The sequence below is a fragment of the Oryctolagus cuniculus genome, chromosome 12 (genome assembly GCF_051225735.1).
Source record: "Oryctolagus cuniculus isolate XC-2025 breed Fujian yellow rabbit chromosome 12, ASM5122573v1, whole genome shotgun sequence".
Classification (NCBI taxonomy): domain Eukaryota; kingdom Metazoa; phylum Chordata; class Mammalia; order Lagomorpha; family Leporidae; genus Oryctolagus; species Oryctolagus cuniculus.
In genome coordinates, this window is record NC_142878.1 from 100,960,192 (window position 1) to 100,982,871 (window position 22,680).

General features: G+C 56.4%; 1 protein-coding gene across 5 annotated transcripts in view; it reads left to right on the top strand.

Annotated features, from left to right (window-relative positions):
• Positions 1-18,533, top strand: part of SLC28A1 (solute carrier family 28 member 1) — a 47,203-nt gene extending 28,670 nt beyond the window's left edge. For 3 of the 5 annotated variants that reach the window (XM_051834250.3, XM_017337565.4, XM_089310757.1), the window contains 9 exons: positions 1,601-1,681; positions 4,201-4,326; positions 10,477-10,607; positions 12,537-12,705; positions 12,824-13,021; positions 16,683-16,764; positions 17,606-17,704; positions 17,806-17,917; positions 18,133-18,533. In XM_051834250.3, the coding sequence (XP_051690210.3) occupies positions 1,601-1,681; positions 4,201-4,326; positions 10,477-10,607; positions 12,537-12,705; positions 12,824-13,021; positions 16,683-16,764; positions 17,606-17,704; positions 17,806-17,917; positions 18,133-18,199 (1,065 nt within the window). In that variant the 3' untranslated portion in view covers positions 18,200-18,533. Of the gene's footprint in view, positions 1-1,600; positions 1,682-3,598; positions 3,931-4,200; positions 4,327-10,476; positions 10,608-12,536; positions 12,706-12,823; positions 13,022-16,682; positions 16,765-17,605; positions 17,705-17,805; positions 17,918-18,132 lie in introns of those variants that run through there. The other 2 variants (XM_089310759.1, XM_089310758.1) reach the window with 2 other exon arrangements.
• Positions 18,534-22,680: the final 4,147 nt, after the last annotated feature.

Below are 22,680 nucleotides of genomic sequence, written 5' to 3' on the forward strand. Positions count from 1 at the left end.
CCTGGGGTCCATACCATCCCAGAATCCTCTGCTCCCAGAGTCCATATCCTTTTAGATCTCTCTGCTGCCAGGGCCCACTCTCTCTCTGGATCCACTACTTCCAGGGTCCATACTCTCCCAGAATCCCTTGCTCCTGAGGTCTGCACCCTCCCAGGCCCCATACCCTCCCAAAGTCTGCTGCTGTCCAAAGACCCTTTCACAGAGCCCTTGCCACGAAACTAAGGAGACATGGCACCAAAATCCAGTGCAGTCTTTGTGAGGGAACCAGCTACGTACAGCCTTGGGGCTGCCCCGAGAAGGCGAGAGGGGGGATAAAAAAATTCTACCAAAAAGACCTGGAGAGGTCAAAGCAGTGGCCACGCTGGCCAGAGACTGCTGGTTCACATGTCAAAGCCTGCGCTTAATGTTCAAAAAATTGCCACACAAAACCCGGATGTGGTGCACGGCCCTGGACAGCTGTGGACTCAGTAACAGGCTCTGAGCTTTTAGCTGAGGGGGCTCAGAACCCATCAGCGCCATGAGGTGCTGCCAGCAACGCCAAGCCAGCCCGTGGTTATGCTGCCAGGGCCCGTCGCTCAGCAACAGAGGCGGCTGTGTCGCACCCAGGGCCACGACAAAGGGAACCGTCAGTGAGACAGGAACAGGGCACCGAAGCACACTCCCCACGGGAGGGTGGAGGAACAAGGCCTGGGAAGAGGAAGTTACAGGGTGGGGCGTGGGGGTGGGTGGGGGTGGGGGAGGCCGTCTCTGAAAACCTGGATAAGAGACGCAGGGGATGGGGGCGCCTGGGGGCTGCCAGCAGAGGTGAGATTCTGGGGGTGCAGACTGCATCTTGACCGAAAGGAGGAACTGCTAATACAGTGTTTCCCAAAGTCCTTGCTCAAGCCTCTAGCTCCACCGCGTGCCGGCAAATGTTACCAGGTGTGAGGGGCTCGTGGCCCAAAGATTCGGGGAGACTGGGCCAGATGCCACACTTAACACGCCCAGGCAAAGCCGGCGTGCATCGGTCACCTCCCATGGGTGTGTGTGCACTCGGCAATTCTCAGATATGTCCAGCCGGGGATGCGTCTGGCCTGGTGATGGGGCATGCATTGAGCAGCTCTGCTCCACTGACCAGAGCTCTCCCCGGTGGGTTCGGTGGCCGTGGGAAACGGAGAGGACCCCTGGGTGCAGGCGTGGAAGGGGAAGGTGATTGGGTCTTCTGGGGTGATGTGGGCCAGGGGACCTGCAGCAGAGCCCCACAGGCTGGGGGAATCTGTATACACCAGAGCTTATTTGGCTCGTGCCAAGAACTTGCACCTGCGTTTAGCAAGGGCCTCTGAGCTGCGCGGAGGGCCAGCGAGCAAGGGAGACGGAGAGAGGAGGCGAAGCGGGGCCCACTCGGCCTTTTATCAGGAGCTCAATCCCGCAACATCCAAGGGCAGAGCCACCTCTGAGTCACCTCTCGCAGGCGCCCCAACGGCAGGCCAACTTCAGCATGAGTCTGGAGGGGCCTTCCAGCCCTGGGGAGGGGGAGGGGAGGCTTGGAAGCGCTTCCGCCCTCTCTCTGAGCTGGGCCTTACCGCTGCCAGCCCGCCAAGTGCACTCTGCTTCCTTCCAGATCGCGTGGCTGATGCAGGTCACCATGGGCACCACGGCCACCGAGACCCTGAGCGTGGCAGGAAACATCTTCGTGAGCCAGGTGGGTGCTGAGGCCTCCCCGCCCCCGGCCTGGGCTCACGGGCTGTCCCTGGGGCTCGGATTCAGATCCAGAAAGAGCCCAGAGGGCCACCAAAGGCTGCTCACCTGGGGACGCGCCATCGAGGGTGCACTCGGAGGGGCATTGTCCAACACCTCCCGCCGTGCTAGCCCGAGCTGCCTCTGTCAGCCCAGAGCCTCTCAATTCCAACAGGTGGAGCCCAGCGTTCTCATTCTCCTTCCGGGTCAAAGTTCTTTCCACTACATCATTTGACCTTTTTTTTTTTTCCCCTCCTCTTTGTCAAAATGTATTTTCCAAAGTAGATGTGACTCTGAGGGTGCCCCAGTCTGACTCTCTGGCAGAAGGCTTGAGCCTCCCAAGGCGGGGACCCCGGAAGCCATGACAGTGTCTGTGCTGGCCCCACCGTCTAATGTTTGCGTCACCAGGAGGCACGCTTGCCAAGGGATGGCACGCTTCACCAGCCAGTCTAGGAAACTTTGCAAAATATTGGCATCTTTTTTTTTTTTTTTTGCTAAGATGCAAATGTGCTTATTTCAGAGACTTTTCCGTGGCTTTGTTTTTTAGCCGATGTCTTAACTAGTTGACCCCACTCTAAACTTCCTTAAGACGTCCAGCATGAGCCCAAAGAGGGAAAGAATGTTAAAAATACAGAGAATTTGTAACCACAATACAGAGCAAATGTAACTGATGTTTTTGCTGAGGAAACACAGGTTGTAGGTGATTGTGACACTGGGTGATGCGAGGAAGCCCCCAGGTAAATTCAGCCGAGGCCCTGCTGTTGGCCAGGTTGATCTGGGTCTCCGGCCTCATTTCCTGCAAGGGGAGGCTGCCTTGCTTCTGCCTGCAAAGGGGCGCCCTGGACCCCCTTCTCTTCCCCGTGCACACCCCCTCCCTCCCTCCCTCGAGCACCCGGGCCCATGCTCTGCAGTGCCCTGCCCTGGGTGCCTAAGGACGCATCTCCGATTTGACAGCCAAACATTGGGAGGCCTCCACTCCCCCACTCCTCGCGGTGCCAGTGACGGTGCCGACATGCACAAGGCTGCCGTCACACCTACCCTGTCCGCTGCCGCCCCCACCCCCCAGCCTCTCACCTCCCAGCTCCTTTTCCGGCTTTCATACACCTGCCCCAGGGACTTGCAATAATAGAAACCAGGCCATGCTGGGTCCCCTTAAACAAGCCTGCTCCCCCCTCACCTGCACCTCCAGGGCTCACCAGCCCCTCCACCTCGTCTGGAGGCAGCTTTGCCAGCTTCTCCCTGCCTCAGGGCCTTTGCTATTTGCTCTGCCTGGAATGGGCTGCGCTCCCAAACTGTTAGCTGGCTCCTGGCTCAGTCGTGTCAGATCTCGGCCAAGCCTAACCAAGTCACCCCTAAGAGAGGCCTTGGCTCTCAATTGTGTGTTTTGAAAATGTATTTAAATTTGAGAGAGAGGCAGAGATACCATCGGCCGATCCACTCTCCAAATGCCCGCAGCAGTAGGGGCTGGGTCAGGCCAAAGCCAGGAGCACAGCGGCTGAGACACCGAGAACTCCATTTCAAATGCCTCTCACCACTCGCAGCCTTTCTCCATTATCTGCATGGCTTTTAGCTCCAGCCAAAGGCATTGCTTAGCTGCTTGGGTCCTGACTGATTATCCATACCTCCAGGAGCCCCTCCCAGCTCTACTGCACCCAGGATTTAAACCCTGTGGGGGCAGGGCTTGGTCTTGTCTAGCCCTGTACCCCCATCCATGGAATAGCGCCTGGAAGGCCGGAGGCTCTGCTGACCGTGCCCCCCACCCCCCCCAGGCCGCAGTCAGCTGCAATGCCCAAGCAGCTCCAAAACTTCATTAAAAGTTCAGGCCTGGGGGCAAGTGTTCAGCCTAGAGGTTAATTTGCCAATTAGCACACCCCCTCCCACATCTGAGTGCCTGGGCGCCATTCCCCACTCCCGACTCGGGCTCCTGTCTCCAGCTTCCTGCTAACGCAGACCGTGGGAGGCAGTGGTGCTGGGGCAAGTACCTGGATTCCTGCCACTTAAACAGGAGGCTGGATGAAGTCCCCAGCTCCTGGCTTTGGCCCCAGCCGGGGGCCGTTGTGGACATTCGGGGAGCGCTCTCTGCCTCTCGTGTTAACCACAGCCACAAACACTCGGAGCTGCCTCCCATCCTTTCGCAAGGGCAGGGTAATACTCCGCCTCTCTCTGAGTCCGTTTGCTCTGCTGGGATTGGGGGTGGCCACGTGTGTCTCAGAGGTGTGTGTAACAAAGGGGAGGCGCTTGGTGGGGTTCTGGGCCCTTGGCAGGTGGTGGACAGGTGGCTGGGAGGGGGATTGTTTGACTGAAGTGGGCACCGCTGAGGCTCAGAGAGCTCAGCCAGACAGTTGCTCACCCCACTACGGGCTTTTTCCATGGGACCCCCCCCCAGCACTGTCGCCTGCCCCTCCTGGGGTTGGGGGCAGTTTGGGGGCAGGCGGGTGCCTGGTCACGTCAGCTCTGCCTGTCTGAGTTCTCTCCGGTTTGCAGACCGAAGCTCCTCTGCTCATCCGGCCCTACCTGGCAGACATGACCCTCTCTGAAGTCCACGTGGTCATGACCGGAGGCTACGCCACCATCGCCGGCAGCCTGCTGGGCGCCTACATCTCCTTTGGGGTAGGTGGAGCCCTCCCTCTGCCTGCCTGTGCCAGGGACCTAAATCCACCTCTAGGGACCCCCATGCAGCTCCTGGTGGAAGCAGCCCTGGCTTTCTCTCTTGGGACCTGAAGCCCCGGGAGGAACACAGCAGGTGGGCCAGCTGCACGGGGCTCGTTCTGGCCTCTCAGGGGGCTACTGGTCAGAGTCCTGGTGTTTCACTTGCTGAGGTATTGTTTTGTGTTTTTTCTTTTCTTTTTAAAGACTTATTTAGAGGTCAGCATTGTGGCACAGCAGGTTAAGCCACCTCCGGTGAGGCTGGCACACCTGGGAAAGCAGCACAAAGTGGCCCAGGTGTTTGGGCCCCTGCCACCCGTGTGGGAGACCAGGACGGAGTCCCAGGCTCATGGCTTCAGCCTGGCCCAGCTCTGGCCATGTGGAAAGTGAACCAGCAGACCGAAGATATCTCTCTTTCTCTGTCATTCTGCCTTTCAAATAAAATAACCTCTTTTTGTAAAGATTTATTTGAAAGGTAGAGTGACAAAGAGACAGATTTTCCATCTGCTGATTCACTCCCCCAATGGCCACATGAGGCCAGGAGCCTGGAACTCCATCCGGGTCTCCCACACGGGGTGGCAGGGGCCCAAGCACCTGGGTTGCCTGCTGCTGCTTTCCCAGGCACAGGAGCAGGGAGCTTCGGAAGAGAAGCAGCCGGGACTGGAACCTGCGCTCATCTGGGATGCCGGCGTCCCAGGTGGCAGCTTCACCTGCCGCACCACAGTGCGGGCCCCATGCAAGGGATTTTAATATCCCGTCTCCCAGATGAGGAATCGAGGCTCGGGGAGATGCCCAAAGCCAGAACCCGAGCCTGGGTCTGTGGGGCTCCCAAACTCATGCTTATTTCTCCGTGCACCACATTGAGATGGGTCCTGGAGGTCTGTCCTCCTCCTCCTCTTTCCCCTGCCCCCTCTTCCCCCCTCTTCTTCCCCTCCTCTCCTCCTCCCCCTCCACTTCCTCTCCTCCTCCCCCTCCACTTCCCCTCCTCCTCTCCCTCTCCTTCCCCTTCTCCTCCCCCTCCCCTTCTCCCCCCTCCCCCTCTCCCTCCACAGCCATCTGGCCAGGCACCCCCAGTCTGGAGTTTTAGAGGCCATGGCTGGCTTGCACCTCATCTCACCAAGCCCAACAGCAGGTGCACCCCTTCCCACCCCACCACCAATAAGTCTTCTGGGGGAAAATTAATGTTTTAAAAAATGGGAACCCCAAACTTTGTTTCTGAAACTTTTTTGTAGTGGAATATTGGGGGGCATCCTCTTTCCAGGCTTGGGGCCTGTGCATTTCTGCAGCCTGCTCCGGGCCCTGTTGCCAATTAGAAGAACAGCTCTGATGTCCCTTCCAGCACATGGAGGCTGCCAGCATTCCTGTCATCACATAGAACTTGACACTGGGAAATCTCTTTCACAAGCTGGCTTAAAACCCAGCCTCCAGCAAGAGCCTAGTCCAGCTCTGGGCAGTCTGGCCTCCCCTTGGATTGAGCTTGGGTACCCACTTGTCTTTAGCCCCCCAGAATGTTAGAAGCAGCGTGGATCGGCCATGTGGCCCTGGGCATCAGGTTTGGAAGCGCCAGGCTGTGACCACAGCTGAGTCCCACCTTCTTTCTCCCCTCCTCCCCTCCTGCCTCTGGATCTGAAGCTCTCGTCTGCCCCCACCTGGCTGTGGGCCGCCACTGCACTGCCCCACCTTGGTCCACTGCCCAGCCATTCCCTCTCCCTCTACCCAGTCCTTTGCCCCTGGTCAGTTTCCCACAGTGTCCATGCCTACAAGGGATCTTCAAAAAGTCCATAGAAAATATATGCACAGGCTTCAAAATAAATCGGCACCCAAAATAAGCTTATCTTGGAATGCCATTTGCCACAAAGTTTTTATTTTAAAAGATTCATTTATTTGAAAGGCAAAGTGGCAGATCACACACACACACACACAGAGCGAGCTAGCTTTAATTCACTAATTCACTAATTCACTGCCAATGGCTGCAATAGTCAACAAAGGCTGGACCAGGCTGAAGCCAGGAGCCAGGAACTGCATCTGGGTCTCCCACGTGGATTGTAGGGACCCAAACGCTTGGGCCACCCTCTGCTGCCCTCCCAGGTGCATTAGCAGGGAGCTGGACTGGAAGTGGAGCAGCCTGCACTGGAACTGGCACTCCCATTTCAGATACCTACATGCCCTGGCTTAACCTACTGCGCCGGAACACCTGCCTGTCCACACATTTTAGCAGTCCCACCTACCGCTTCCTCTTCACCGTCTTTCCCAAGGGCGCTGAAGAAGGCCCTGCTCTCCCCGCCAGCCCCTGGACACCAGTCTCTGTACTCTGGCTCTGGGGCCGCCGTGGTGGGACACCCAGATGTGAGCTTCACACTGTGCACACAGGGGCAGGTGGCACTGGGGACTCAGCCCGCGTGTGCCCCAGGGGCAAAGGGCAGCCCCAAGGACGAGGTCTGTGAGATCCTGAGCCGGGCCACGTGAGAGTCTACTTCTTAGTCTACACTTCTGTGAAATGGGTAGAATTACTGCTTGCCCCACATCAGTACAAGGATGGAAAGCAGTAATGGACAGAAAACACTTAACATGGCATTAGAGAGGAAGTTTTTTTTTTTTGGACAGGCAGAGTGGACAGTGAGAGAGACAGAGAGAAAGGTCTTCCTTTGCCGTTGGTTCACCCTCCAATGGCCGGCGCACCACGCTGATCCAAAGGCAGGAGCCAGGCACTTACCCTGGTCTCCCATGGAGTGCAGGGCCCAAGGACTTGGGCCATCCTCCACTGCACTCCCGGGCCACAGCAGAGAGCTGGCCTGGAAGAGGAGCAACCGGGACAGAATCCGGCACCCCGACCGGGACTAGAACCCGGTGTGCCGGTGCCACAAGGTGGAGGATTAGCCTAGTGAGCCACGGCGCCAGCCGGAGAGGCAGTTTGTTTTGTTTTGTTTTTTGGTCATGGGAAGGGGCTTCAGAAAGTTCACAGAGGCTGGCGTTTCGCCTAACGGTTAAGATTCCTGTGTCCCACATACCTGGGTTCAAGTCCCAGTTCCGGCTCCTGGCTCCTGGCTCCAGCTCCCTGAGAGGTGGAGATGACGGCGCTGGTAGAGGGGCTCCTGCCTCCCATGTGGGAGACCCAGATTGAATTCTGGGCTCCTGGCTTTGACCTGGCTCAGCGCCAGTCGCTGCAGGCGTTTGGGGAGTGAGCCAGCAGCTGGGAGATCTCTGGCCCTCTGCCTCTCGAATAAATAAAGAGACACATTTTTAAAGTTCACGGAAGATGTGCGCTATCTTTTCATTCCACTTTTGTACAAGCTTCTTGAAGTACCTTCTCATTAAGCGCAGAAATCAATCCAGAAACTGCTTTGAAGTTATTTGGATTTAAAATCTGCCCTTCGTTGTTTTCTTGAAATGGATTTTATTTTTATTTTCATTTTATCTGAAAGAGACAGAGGTAACTTCCATCCACTGGTTCATTCCCCCAAATGCCTACGACAGCCAGAGCGGGGCCAGGCTGAAGCCAAGAGCCAGGAACTCCATCCGGGTCTCCTGCGTGGGTGGCAGGGGCCCGAGTGCTTGCCTCCCAGGGTGCACATTAGCAGGGAGCTGGATCTGAAGCAGAGGAGTCAGGACCTGAAGCAGGCTCTCCTGTGTGCCCTGGCGCCCCAAACAGAGACAACTGCATCGCCAAACGCTCGCCCCCTACAGTCAGCCCCCTGTATCTGCAGTTCCACATCTGTGGATGAAAAATATTTGAAGAAATACCTGGGTGTGTACTGAATGTGTACAGACTTTTTTTCTTGTCATCATTCCCAAATCAATACAATAGGACAGCTGTTTGCATGGCATTTCCATTGTATCAGGTGCTGTGATAAGTCATTTAGGGATGATTTAAAAGATACGGGAAGATGGGCGTTAAGTTCTAGGCAAATTAGAGGGTCCCTTAAAAATTTGTGGAAAACAGCATTAAAAGATAAGTTTGTGGGGCCGGCACCGTGGCTCACTAGGTTAATCCTCCGCCTGTGGCACTGGCATCCCATATGGGCACCAGGTTCTAGTCCCGGTTGCCCCTCTTCCAGTCCAGCTCTCTGCTGTGGCCCGGGAGTGCAGTGGAGGATGGCCCAGGTGCTTCCCTGCACCTGCATGGGAGACCAGGAGAAGCACCTGGCTCCTGGCTTTGGATTGGCACAGTGCCGGCTGTGGCGGCCGTTTGAGGAGTAAACCAAAGGAGGGAAGACCTTTCTCTCTGTCTCTCTCTCTTTCTCACTGTCTATGACTCTACCTGTCAAATAAATTTTTTTTAAAGTAAAAAAAAAAAAAAAGATTGTGTTGGCACAAAAATACAGTGGATGTGGATCATGGATACCTTAACTGCTGGGCCAAATTCATATTATATATAAATTAAAGATATATATTAAAGATTATTTATATGCATTATATATTAAATGTGTATTATATTAAATATTGTCGCTCCCCCTCTTCGTGGAGGAACGACACAGGACCCTGCGCTGTCCTTTCGTCTGCTCGGCCCTCCCCGGGTTTGCTGCTGGTTCTTCCCGGGTTGGCTACTATCCCTTCCACCTCCGTGGAAGGGCAGTTCCCCCTGGCCACATTCCCCACTTCCGCAGGGGAGCGGCACACCGCCAGCCGGCTTTCTCGGGGGCTGCACGGGTGTTCCTTCAGCTAGATGTTCCCCTTAGATGTTCCTGGTGCATGCCGTCTCTCTCCTCCTTTATAGTCCTCCTCCGCCAATCCTAACTCGGCTGCCCACACGCCGAGTACGCTGCTCTCCTCCAATCAGTAGCAAGTCCTACAGTTTATTAGTTGAACTGGAGGCAGCTGTGCAGAAGCTGTTTACTTCTCTCCCAGCGCCATATTGTGGGAGAGCAGATGCATACAATAAGTCTTAATTCCAGTAACTCAGTCTAGTCCGGATTGCTCCCCACAAATATATAAATAAGTATATTATATAAATAAACATAGATATTAAATATATGTTGAAGATTTATTTATTTATTTGAAAACCAGAGTTACAGGAATTTTAGAAGGGAGAGATCTCCCATCCACTGGTTCACTCCCCAGATGGCCACAACAGCTGGGGCTGGGCCAGGCCAAAGCCAGGAACCTGGAATTCTATCCTGGTCTCCCATGTGTTTGGGAGCTGGATCAGAAATGCAGCAGCCAGGACTCAAACTGACATTAATAGGGCATCGAGCCAGCGCCGCAGCTCAATAGGCTAATCCTCCGCCTTGCGGCGCCGGCACACCGGGTTCTAGTCCCGGTTGCCCCTCTTCCAGGCCAGCTCTCTGCTGTGGCCAGGGAGTGCAGTGGAGGATGGCCCAAGTGCTTGGGCCCTGCACCCCATGGGAGACCAGGAGAAGCACCTGGCTCCTGCCATCGGATCAGCGTGGTGCGCTGGCCGCAGCGCGCCGGCCGTGGCGGCCATTGGAGGGTGAACCAACGCTAAAGGAAGACCTTTCTCTCTGTCTCTCTCACTGTCCACTCTGCCTGTCAAAAAAAAAAAAAAAATAGGGCATCGTAGGTAGAGGATTAACCCACTGCGCCACTGCACTGGCCTCTAAACTTACCTTTTAATTCCAATTTTGCACAAACTTTTGCACAAATACCTTGACTATCACCAGGGTTGAACTGGGCTACCTCTTCAACCCATCCCAACTCTCAGCTTCTGGAACTCGTCTAAACTGGCCCAAACCCCTGAGTTGTACTAAGGAAGCCCAGATCCTGGGGGCCAGTGGTCAAGGAGAGACACCCTAGAAGGGAGGAAGAACCTGGAGCTTAGAGCCAAAAGATGTGATGGGTTCGAATCCCTTGTCTTCCTGTATCTTGGATAAGTCACATTATATGCTTCTGGGCCTCGGTTTCCCTGCCTGTAAAATGGACACAGCGATAGTCACCCTGCCTGACTTATGGAAGTCCTGGCAGGTAAACACGGGGTCCTGTCCATGCGGCCTGTGATCCTCTACTCATACAGGGTGTGTGACTATTAATGATGATGCCAACAGGAATGAGGCAGAGGATGGGCCAGTGGGCAGAGTGCATGCCCCACTGCCCTGGGCTGCCCTCCTTGGCCCCCGACATTTCCTAGGCCCACCCCCCACCCCACCCTCCCCCTCCTAGATCGACGCTGCCTCCCTCATCGCTGCATCCGTGATGGCCGCCCCCTGTGCTCTGGCGCTGTCCAAGCTGGTCTACCCCGAGGTGGAGGAGTCCAAATTTAGGAGCCAGGAAGGCGTGAAGCTGACCTACGGGTAAGCGCGGCGGGGGGCCCCGTGGCGGGGAGCACAGGTGGAGGCGGCAGTGCCCTTGTCCCGCCCATCACCGCCTTCCAGCGAGCCCTGCTCTGGCTGGGGCCTCCCTCGTGTCCTAATTTCCAATCTGTGACCAGCAGGAAGCAGAGGACCGGCAAGGCCTGGGAGTGAGGTCTGGGGCAGGAGTGTGTCTCACAGGCAGGCTCACGCAGAGGCCCTGGGCCATATGCCAGGCTGCAGCTCAGCCCACGGGGGTCACCGAGTACCCAGCGGGTTAGCTGGTGCCTGAGCAGGGGACTCCATGGGCAATGCCAGCATTGTTTACAGTGTTCCCGGAGCCGTCTTTACAAAAGGGAAAAGAAACGTAGCTTAACCCGCCCGAGGGTCCTCCAAAGTAGGGAATTAAAGGGTAAGTTGAGGCGTGGGTGTTGAGCCTGGTGGTTGCGACTGCAGGTAGGACGCCCACATCCCATGTCAGAGGACGTGGCTTCAGCACCCCGCTGCGGCTCCCGACTCCAGCTTCCTGCCAGTGCGCCCCCTGGCGGTGATCCCTCCAGCGACCGGGTTCCTGTCACCCCTGTCGGAGACCGGAATTGAGTTTCTCACTCCCAGCTTCGGCCTCAGGAAACGAACCCGCAGACAGGAGTGCACTCTCCCTGTCTCTCTGCCTCTCAAATCAATGTATTTTTAAAAAATATTTATTTATGTATTTGAAAAGCAGAGTTACAGAGAGAGGTCTTCCTTCCTCTGGTTCTCTCCCCAAATGGCTGCAACGGCCAGAGCTGAGCAGATCCGAAGCCAGGAGCCAGGAGCTTCTTCCAGGTCTCCCATGTGGGTGTTGGGGCCCAAGGACTTGGGCCGTCCGCTGCTTTCCCAGGTGCATTTGCAGGGAGCTGGATTGGAAGTGGAGCAGCCAGGACTTGAACTGGCGCCCAGATGGGATGCCGGCACTGCAAGCGGCAGCTTTATCTGCTACGCCACTGCACCTGTCCCCGTAATTATATTTCTAAAAGGCAAATTCGCATGGGCACAAAGTATTTTTGAAATCTGTGCATATGAGGGGCTCTTCAAAAAGTTCATGGGAAATGCATACTACCAAAAACCTATGCATGGATTTCAACAATATTTTTTGCACCAAAATAAATTTACCTTGAATTCCATTTTTCCACAAACTGTTTTGAAGGAAAATGAAAATAACAGTAATACATATGTTGTTATCTGGTGTATCCAAAATATTGTCATTCTATCATGTGACGATATAAAAAATGATGAATGAGATATTTTCACATTCTTATTTTGTGCTTATAACACAAGGCAGTCTGCACCAGCCTCCTTTCTTTTCTTTTCTTTTTTTTTTTTTTTAGATTTATTTATCTATTTGAAAGCCATAGTTACACAGAAAGAGGAGAGGCAGAGAGAGAGAGAGAGATCTCCCAAACGTTGGTTTGCTCCCCAGTTGGTCGCAATGGCCAGAGCTTCGCTGATCCAAAGCCAGGAGCCAGGAGCCAGGAGCCAGGAGCTTCCTGAGTCTTCCCACGTGGGTGCAGGGGCCTAAGGACTTGGGCCATCTTCCACTGCTTTCCCAGGACATAGCAGGGAGCTGGATAGGAAGTGGAGCAGCCGGGACTCGAACTGGCACCCCTACGGGATGCCGGCACTGCAGGCAGCAGCTTTACCCCCTATGCCACAGCGCCAGCTCTCAGCCTCCTTTCAAGAGGTCGAGAGCTGCACGGCACCGATGGCTTCTGTCAGGGCAGTGCCGCACAGGGAATCTGGGGCTGCTGCTTTTCTGTCCTGGGGTCTCCCAGGGCACCCAGGGTCCTCTCATCCTGAAATGCTCTGTCCAGGGCTCCTCCTGGGGCTAAGGCTGGGGCCCCTCGGTGCTGGCGGGGACCGGCCGGTGGTGATGGCTCTCCATGCCTGTGACAGAGATGCTCGGAACCTCATAGAAGCGGCCAGCAGCGGGGCCGCCATCTCGGTGAGGGTCGTGGCCAACATTGCTGCCAACCTGATCGCCTTCCTGGCCGTGCTGGACTTCATCAACGCTGCCCTGTCCTGGCTGGGAAGCCTGGTGGATGTCCAGGGGCTCAGCTTCCAGGTGCGAGTCCAGCCTCCGCACCGGGCACGGCCGTAGAGGGGTGGTCGGTGGTGGTCCTGCGGGTGGCGGGCGGCCGCTGGAGCCCCTCCCTCCTCGCCTCGCGCCCTCCTGCCCACAGCTCATCTGCTCCTACATCCTGCGGCCCGTGGCCTTCCTGATGGGCGTGGCCTGGGAGGACTGCGCGGTGGTGGCGGAGCTTCTGGGTGTCAAGCTCTTCCTGAATGAGTTTGTGGCCTATGAGGAGCTCTCCAAGTACAAACAGCGCCGCCTGGCGGGGGCCGAGGAGTGGATGGACTCCCAGAAGCAGTGGATCTCGGTGAGTGGCCTCTGCCCAGACACACCCTCCCAGATCTCTCCTCCTGGCCCAGGAGACAGCTTCCTTGGGAGGCTGATGTGCAACCGTGGATCCTGGGGCCGGCTGCTGCGCACCTGGTCTCTTCAGCTGGACAGCAGGGGTGTGACACCTGCTACAGGAACCCCAACAGAACACATGCGGGCATCCAGTGATCTGGACGGGCAAGTGAGATGGGGCCTCTCACCACCACACCACTGCTAACACATCAGGTTCCACCCAGGGTTTGGCTGTTTCTGTGAAAATGTTTATATTTGGGGTCCGGTGCTATGGCGTAGTAGGCTAAGCCTTCAGCCTGCGGTGCCAGCATCCCACATGGGCGCCGGTTTGTGTCCCGGCTGCTCCACTTCCAATCCAGCTCCTTGCTTCTGGCCTAGGAAAGCAGTGGAATATGGCACAAGTGCTTGGGCCCCTGTACCCACGTGGGAGACCCGAAGGAAGCTCTTGGCTCCTGGCTTTGGATCGGCTCAGCTCTGGCCATTGCAGCCGTTTGCAGAGTGATCCAGCAGATGGAAGACCTCTCTCTCTGTCTATAACTCTGCCTCTCAAATAAATACATAAAAAAATTTTTTTTTGACAGGCAGAGTGGACAGTGAGAGAGAGAGAGAGAGAGACAGACAGAAAGGTCTTCCTTTGCCATTGGTTCACCCTCCAATGGCCAACGCGGCCAGCGCACTGCGCTGATCCAATGGCAGAAGCCAGGTACTTACCCTGGTCTCCCATGGGGTGCAGGGCCCAAGCACTTGGGCCATCCTCCACTGCACTCCCTGGCCACAACAGAGAGCTGGTCTGGAAGAGGGGCAACCGGGACAGAATCCGGCGCCCCGACCGGGACTAGAACCTGGTGTGCCAGCGCCGCAAGGCGGAGGATTAGCCTAGTGAGCCGTGGCGCTGGCCAAATAAAAATATTTTTTTAAAAAGAAAATGTATATATGTATTTATTTGAGAGGCAGAGACAGACAGGTAGGCGGGCAGGCAGACAGAACTCCCATCTGCTGGTTCACTCCCCAAATGCCCACAGGAGCCGGGGCTGTGCAGGGCGGAAGCTGAGAGTCAGGAGCTCATCCGGGTCTTCCATGTGCATGGCAGGAACCCAGGCACCTGAGCCACCATCACTGCCTTCAGAGGTCTCATTGGCCAGAAGCTGGAGTCAGGAGCCAGAGCTGGGTCTAGAACCCGTGTGCTCTGAGAACGACCACGGCCATCTGATATACCCACCCAGAAATTCATTTTTTATTTTAAAAACTATTTATTTATTTGAAAGGCACAGTTACAGAAACAGAGAAGCAGAGGCAGACACAGAGAGAGAGAGAGAGGTCTTCCATCTGCTGGTTCACTCCCCAAATGGCCGCAAAGGCTGGGTCAAACCAAAGCCAGGAGCCAGGATCTTCTTCCAGGTCTTCCATGAGGGTGCAGGGGCCCAAGCGCTTGGGCCATCTTCTGCTGCTTTCCCAGGCCACAGCAGAGAGCTGGATCGGAAGTGGAGCAGCTGGGACTCCAACCTGCACCCATACGGGGAGCCGGCGCTGCAGGCCAGGGCGTGAACCGGCTGTACCACAGTGCCGGCTCCAGAGGTTCATAAGCTCTGTAAAAGTCTATAAAACTCTGTGCAACCTTCCTAAAGGAGCACAAGCTCTAGTGCCTTTATTTGGAATGGAAAAATCACCCGTGTGCTCAGCACGCTCACACCTATTGTTCTTTACATGTTTTCTTGTACTCTTGGAGAGCGCTTACGGAGTTCCTATCCTGTCATAACTGTACTGCGACTACTTTTTTTTTTTTTCTTTTTTTTTTTTTCGACAGGCAGAGTGGACAGTGAGAGAGAGAGACAGAGAGAAAGGTCTTCCTTTGCCGTTGGTTCACCCTCCAATGGCCGCCGCGGCCGGCGCACTGTGGCCGGCGCACCGCGCTGATCCGATGGCAGGAGCCGGGAGCCAGGTGCTTTTCCTGGTCTCCCATGGGGTGCAGGGCCCAAGCACCTGGGCCATCCTCCACTGCACTCCCTGGCCACAGCAGAGGGCTGGCCTGGAAGAGGGGCAACCGGGACAGAATCCGGTGCCCCAACCGGGACTAGAACCCGGTGTGCCGGCGCCGCTAGGCGGAGGATTAGCCTAGTGAGCCGCAGCGCCGGCCCTGCGACTACTTTTAAAAAGGGTGCCTCTGTGCCCGAAGCATCCTTTTGGGGGCTTACCCGATGCCCTGCTGTTGGAACATTCCAGTGACTTCCGTCGAGATGGCATCTTGTGCCCAGGTTCCTTCCTGGGAACTTGCCCAGATGGGCGCTGACTGAGTCACAGGGCCTGGGTCCCCGTGGTTGCTGACAGTGGCTTTCCCTGCCGCCAGCTGTGCCTGGGAGCGTTTGTTTCGCCACACACCACGCAGCACCAAGCAGCCTCCCTGGACAAATGAGGTTTGCAGCTTCCACCAGCAAATGAGAGCGTGTTGCTTTCACGTGCATTTCTCAAATGACTGGGAAGTGTCCACAGGAACTATTTCCTTTGCAATGATCTCTTTAGATTGTAAATGAAAAAAAGAAAAGTTTGCATGGAGTTAGTGGCACAAGTCCCCCCTCCCTCCCCTTCCTCACCCTCTCCTGTGGTCTCACCCCTCTCAGTCTGACTGAGCACACAGCTCTTCTGGATCTCTTTCAATGGACTTCATTCCTTCAACAACTATTTGCTGAGACCACTAAGGTGCCAGGTTCCCCGCTGGGGAATAACAAAAGGGGGGATGGGGAATTAGACTGACCTCAGAACGCTTATATCCACTGAAAGACACAGGCAAAACATAATAAAGCAAAGGAATTTTTTAAAACCCCACAATTTGTGTAAGTACTATGAAGGAAACAACAAGAAACAGTAGGGATAGGAAGGTCTTTGGTGGCTGGTCTGATCAGAAAAGGCCCCCTGAGCTGTGATACTAGGCAAAGACTTAGAGGAAGGCATCGGGACCAGCCAGGAGAAGCTGGGACCATTCTGGACAAAGGAAGAGGCATGTGCAAAGGCCCTGAGGTTGAAATGCATGGGGTGTATTTAGAGCGCTCAGAGGGGATAGTTACGACTGGAGCAGATGGTAATCGTAGACGACAGTGACACAGGCCAACGGGCAGCAGGTTACTGAAGGTCTGACATGTTGCATTGTGACACCATTGGAGCGTGACTGTGGGTGAGCGGGCAGGGGAGCAGGTGCCTTATTTTTTTTTTAAAATAACATTTGTAGAAACTCTTTATATTTTAATGATATGAACCCTTCTCTGTTTTCTGCTTACGTCTACTCGGGCCTCCTCCTGCCAACCCCTCTGTGGGAGACCTGGAGGAAGTTCCTGGCTCCTGACTTTGGATTGGCCTAACCCCGGCCATTGCAGCCATTTGGGGAGTGAACCAGTGGATGGAAGACCTCTCTCTCTCTCTCCCTCCCTCCCTCCCCCCTCCCTCTCCCTTTCTCTCTCCCTCCCTCCCTCTCTCTGCCTCTGCCTTTCAAATAAATAAATAATCTTTAAAAAAAAAAAACCAGCCAAGGATTAAGCAAATGCCGGAAAGGAAATGGGTGGAAAGCAAGGGCGGGCGGGTGGGGAGAGGTTCCCCCACCAGGGGGCGCCCTGCTCGCTCATCTTGTGTCATCTCAGGTCAGAGCGGAGATCCTCACCACGTTTGCTCTCTGTGGATTCGCCAACTTCAGCTCCATCGGGATCATGCTGGGAGGCCTGAGTGAGTGCCGGGGCCTCCTCCCCTCTGGAGACTTGGGGGCCCCTAGGCCTCCACTGTCCCCTTTGTCTAGGGCAGGGCCTGGGTCCTCCCCGCTGGAGGTGGCCCAGGAAGTTACACCCTGGCCTTGTAGACCAAGCCTGGCTCAGGGGTCTGGGAGAGAGGGAGTGCGGTGCCTGCCGGTCCTGGTCCTCTGAGCCTTGGCCTGTACCTGATCCCACGCCCGTAAGGGCCGGGCAGGCCTGGAAAAGGGGGTGGGGGTGGGGTCCAGAGGGGAAGAATCCGCACAGATCTCAGGCTTTTTACAAATAACATCCATGCTTGCAGTCCCCCTGACCATAATCAACCCATTGTACAGAGAAGGAAACTGAGTCTTGAAGCTAAGTGACGGCCCACATCCTCAGATACTAAGCGGCTGAGCCTAGATGAGGGGACTTCCAAACGTTTGTGGAAAATAGAATTAAGAGATAAACTGGGGGGTGGGGGGACAAGCATTTGGCCTCGTGGTTAAACCTCTGGTTAGGATGCCTGCGCCCCACATCAAAGAACCTGGCTTCAGTTCCCAGCCCCAGCTCCTGACTCCCTCTTGAAACCTGGATTGAAATTCCTGGCTCCCAGCTTCACACACACACGCGCGCGCGCGTGCGCGCACACAGAGCAGGTGTGCGGGGCCCACGGCCGTCATGCATGTGCACACACACACACAGAGCAGGTGTGCACACACGGACACACGGGTTTGCGGGCCCACGGCCGTCACGCATGCGCACACACTGCCAGAGCCCAGAGTGCGTGCGGCCAGGGCAGAGCGGCTCGCGGCCCCCTCAGCACCCCCTTCCTCCCGCAGCGTCCATGGTCCCGCAACGGAAGAGCGACTTCTCCCGCATCGTGCTGCGGGCACTCTTCACGGGGGCCTGCGTGTCGCTGGTGAACGCCTGCGTGGCAGGTGAGTGGCGGGCTGGGGGCGGGTGAGGCTGGGGGCGGGGCACCGGGGCTCCGCCCATCGCTGCTCTCGCCCCGCCCCGCCCCGCCCTGCCCCGCCCGCAGGGATCCTCTATGTGCCCCGGGAAGCTGAGGTCAACTGCACGTCGCTGCTGGGCACGCCGCTGGGCAGCAGCAGCTTCGAGGTGTACCAGTGTTGCCGCGACGTCTTCCAGAGGTGAGCGCCCCGAGAGGGCTGCGGGAGACCCAGGGGCCCCCCGGGAGAGGGCTCGGCACCGGGGCAGGGCGCAGAGGTGGCATGGCTGCAGCTGAGGAAGGAGTGACAGCCAGATCTGGGAGCAAGGGCGGACCAGAGGCCCGGAGCAACTTCCCCAGGGCTGCACAGCCGAGCCAGGCCTGGAGCTCACCTCCTGCCCTCTGCTTCCTTCTCAGCTTGGAGTTCAGCCCCGGGGCCCTGGACAACTGCTGCCGATTTTACAACCGCACCATCTGTCCCTAGCCGGGATGGAAGGACTCCTGTGTCTGCATCTCCCCTCCCGGGCCCCTGGGCCCATGGGGAAGGGGTGATGGGGGCAGCAGGCCATGGGAGGACACCTCCCGCTCCCGGCTCCTACTGTCCCAAGCAGGGAACCAGGAATGCTCAGGGTCCCCTCTGCCCCCCTGCCTCCCCCACACACCCCAAGCCTTGTCCCCTCATCTCCCGTGTCTCAGCTTCTGCTTCCCCTCCAGGCAACCCCCTCCCCCTCAATGTTTCCCAAAGTGGTATCTGTGCATCTCTGTCCCATGCTGCCATGGTGCGCTGGGTTTGGAATAATTAAAGTTCCGTAAGGGTGGAGGGTTGGTTTGTTGTTTTAGTTTCCACTTTTACATGGGCTTGTCCAAGCTTGATGTGGCTGTGCTAAGCGGTGCTTTCCAAATGGCCTTGACCATGGGCATCCTTCTGACGGAAGCATCTCTTGGTGGCAGGTTCCGTGGAACGCAACTGGGGAGCCACTGGGTACCATCCCAGCTGCCTCTCTCTCTGCTGTCCAGGGTGGCAGCAAGTGCTGCACAGCCCACGCGGGGAGGCCGCTGCTGTCACCTACTCCGCAGGGCCTAAGTAGCTCCCTAGAGGGGAAGAGGAAGAGGGAGGATTTGCACCCAGGCCATCCAGGCGCAAGCAGCGGTGTGTGGTCTCTGCCAGGTTTGGTCACCATCACCTGCCTGCTCCTACTTCCTTCCTGCTTCGGGCAGCCCTGGCCTGGCACGGAGCGTGAGCCCTGGCAGCAGTCACGTGGTGTGGACTCAGTGGGCCAGGTCCTCTTTGGCTGGGCCAGGGACTTTGGTTCCAGTGGGTGCTGGCCTGGCTCCTGGTGACCTCCACAGACTGACGTGGGTCCCTGTGCTCAAGGCTTGGGTGCTTTTCTTTTTTTTTATTTTTTTTTTATTTTTTAAATTTTTGACAGGCAGAGTGGACAGTGAGAGAGAGAGACAGAGAGAGAAAGGTCTTCCTTTGCCGTTGGTTCACCCTCCAATGGCCGCCGCTGCAGCCGGCGCACCGCGCTGATCCAAAGGCAGGAGCCAGGAGCCAGGTGCTTTTCCTGGTCTCCCATGGGGTGCAGGGCCCAAGCACCTGGGCCATCCTCCACTGCACTCCCTGGCCACAGCAGAGAGCTGGCCTGGAAGAGGGGCAACTGGGACAGAATCCGGCGCCCCAACCGGGAATAGAACCCGGTGTGCCGGCGCCGCAAGGTGGAGGATTAGCCTATTGAGCCACGGCGCCGGCTCTAGGCTTGGGTGCTTTTCTTAGCTCTGCACAGTGGAGGCTTGGCCTGACCCTGGGCTAGCCCCTTGCCTCGCTCTGTGCAGCCCCCACTCTGACCCTGCCCCCTGCTCCGGCTCCTGTGGGCCATCAGCAGGTGGACTGCGCAAGCCCCGCCCAGGACCGCCCCCAAACCCTCCTTGATTACCGGTTAGCCTTGAGGACTCCCCTCGACCTCCCATCCATCCCATGGCCAGTGGCATTTCCTGGGGGCCTGGAAGCCCCTGGGGGGGGGCAGTGTTAGGCTCAGCAGCTAAGACCCTGCTCCGGACACCTGCATCCCATATCAGAGTGTCTTGGTTCAAGTCCTGACTCTACTTCTGATTCAGCTTCTGCTAATGCACACCTCAAGAAGGCAGCAGATGAGGGCTCATGGACGTGGGTCCCTGCCGCTCGTGAAACCCAGATGGGGTTTTGGGCTCCTGACTCTGCCTGGCTGTGGTGGGCATTTGGGGAGTGAACCAGTGCGTGGGAGACCTCCCTCTCTCTATGTGTGTGTGTCTCAGCCTTTCAAATAGATCAATAAAGTTAATTTTTAAAAGATTTTATTAATTTATTTGAGAGGTAGAGTTACAGTGAGAGGGAGAGAGAGAGAGGTCTTCCATCTGCTGGTTCACTCCCCAGATGGATGCAATGGCCGGAGCTGCGCCGATCCGGAGCCAGGAGCTTCTTTCCCATCTCCCATGCAGGTGCAGGGGCCCAAGGACTTGGGCCATCTTCTACTGCTTTCCCAGGCCACAGCAGAGAGCTGGATCGGATAGAACTGGCACCCATAGGGGATGCCGGCGCCACAGGCAGAGGATTAACCTACTGTGCCATAGCGCTGGCCCCTAAAGTTATTCAAGAAAGAAAGAAAGAGAGAAAGAGAGAGAGAAAGAAGGGAAAAGGAAGGAAAAAGGAAGGGAAAAGGAAGGAAGGAAGGGAAAGGAAAGGAAAGGAAGAAAGAAAGAAAAGAAAAGGAAGAAAGAAAGAAAAGAAAGAAACCGTAACCCCCTTGAACAGAATTCTCAGGCTGGCCCTGAGAGGTGCTGAGTGGGTGTTTGTGGTGCTGAACGGCCACACTTCAGAGCCAGGCGTGTACCTTGCCGCATCCTTTAGGGAACAGACGCGGTCGGAACCACAACCTCTAATCCTACAGTCGCAGATCTCACCCTCTCCACCACCCACACACCGGGAGGGTGGGACTCAGACACTGCTCGGAGATAGCAGGTGCCCAGGCTGAACTGCGCTCCAGGCGACAGGTGGGTTGGTGCAGATGCCCCATCCAGCCACTCCTGGCAGGCATCATGAATCAATCACAGTACTCCTCTCGCTGCATCCATCCAGAAGGGGCTTCTGAATCCACATGTGCTCAGGCCCGCGTGCGCCTGCCTAGGGATTGATTATGCCTTTGCAGGAGAAAATTTGCTGCCCCTCTGGTACATATGCTGCCATTGATTTAATGTCGCTGGCCTGCGGCAGGTGTGAAGAGGTCTGGTGTGTGCTTGCCTGCTGGGAATGGTGTCTCCCCACACTCTACCCACTGCCCCGCCCCCGGCCGGTGCTGGCCGTTAGCGGGTGTGGCCTCAGGGAGGTGAGCGGGTCACAGGAGTGGAGCCCTCGTGCGTGGGTTGAGTGCCCCCTCGCCCCTTCCGCCATGCGAAGCTGCCAGTGTGCAAGCCGGCCTTCCATCCTGCCCGCACCCTGACCTTGGATCTGTAGCCTGCAGAATGGTGAGAAATAAATTTCCGTTGTCTAAGAGCCACCCAGTTCCTGGTATTTGGTTACAGACAAGACCCCACCCTCATGATCTCATCTAAGCCTAATTATCTCCCAAGGCTCCATCTCCAAACACCACACACTGAGGGGGCGGGGGGAGGGGATGACTGCGGGATTTGGTCCACGGCCCCACCCGCTGTGTGCCAGGCTCGGATGAACCTGAGGCTGGAACCCGCCTCCAAGGACGGGGGCTGGGAGGGGACCCCCTGAGCGAGACCAGGGGTGGCTGCTGGCAAGGAGACCCTAAGAGGATGGACGACCCCAGCCAAGCTTTTAGGGTGCCCCTTGGCGGCTTGGCCAGTGGCATCTTTGAGGCTGTCCGTGTCTTATGAAGCGAAAACAAGGCCAGAGTGGGGTGACACAAATTGCATTTTCTGTCAGTGTCGGGTCTGAACACGGAACACACTGCAACATTGGGGTGTTCACAGGATGATGGCAGGACTTTTTTTTTTAACCTCAAGCCCAAGTTGGCTATTTCTAATTTTTAAAAAAGATTTATTTATTTGAAAGAGTTACAGAGAGAGAGAGAAGGAGAGACAGAGAGGAGGTTCTCCATCTACTGGTTCACTCCCCAAATGGCCGAAGCCAGGAGCTTCATGCAGGTACAGGGTACAGGGGCCCAAGGACCAGTTCCATCTTGTGCTGCTTTCCCAGGCACATTAATAAGGAGCTGATTGAGAAGTGGAGTAGCCGGGACTCGAACCGGCTGCCCAGATGGGATGCCGGCATCACGGGCTGCAGTTTTACTGGCCACACCACAGCGCCAGCCCCTAGACATATTGCTTTAAATCAAGTTCTGGTGCTGAACTCCCCCAGGTTCTGTGGCTGCCCTACTGGACGCATGGCTCCTTCTCCTCCTGCTGACCCCAGCACAGCCCTGAGCACCTACTATACGAGTTGAATGGGCTTTGCTCCTGGAGGGGTGTGGATGCCCCCGGAGCTGTGTAGACAGACCCTTCCCCAGTATCCTGGTTCTCGAAGGGGGCAGTGGCTGGGGAAGACAGCAACAGTCTACCCTGGGGACAGCGGTCACTCAAGGGCTCTGTGTGGATGTGAGCGAGGCAAAGAGAACAGCCCGGATGTGTGGCAGGGGACGAGGTCCCCACAGTGTGGCCCATGCCGCATCCTGGGGCCAGCCCCAACATGCCCTGGGCCAATACTTTTACAAAGACTGAAAGTGGGTCGTGGGGAGACAGCAGTGAGGGCGTGGGAGGTACACCCGGCCTGCTGCCATCTGCCGAGGACAGATCCTAGGACTCCCTGAAGACTCCCACATCCAAGGCCGTCCAAGTTCCTTACATAGCATCAGCATAGAACCCACGCACTGCTCCTGGGTACTTTAAATCATCTCAAGATGGCTTATTACACCTAACAAAAATAAAGGCTGTGCGGCATTGTTTAGGGAATAATTACAAGGGAAA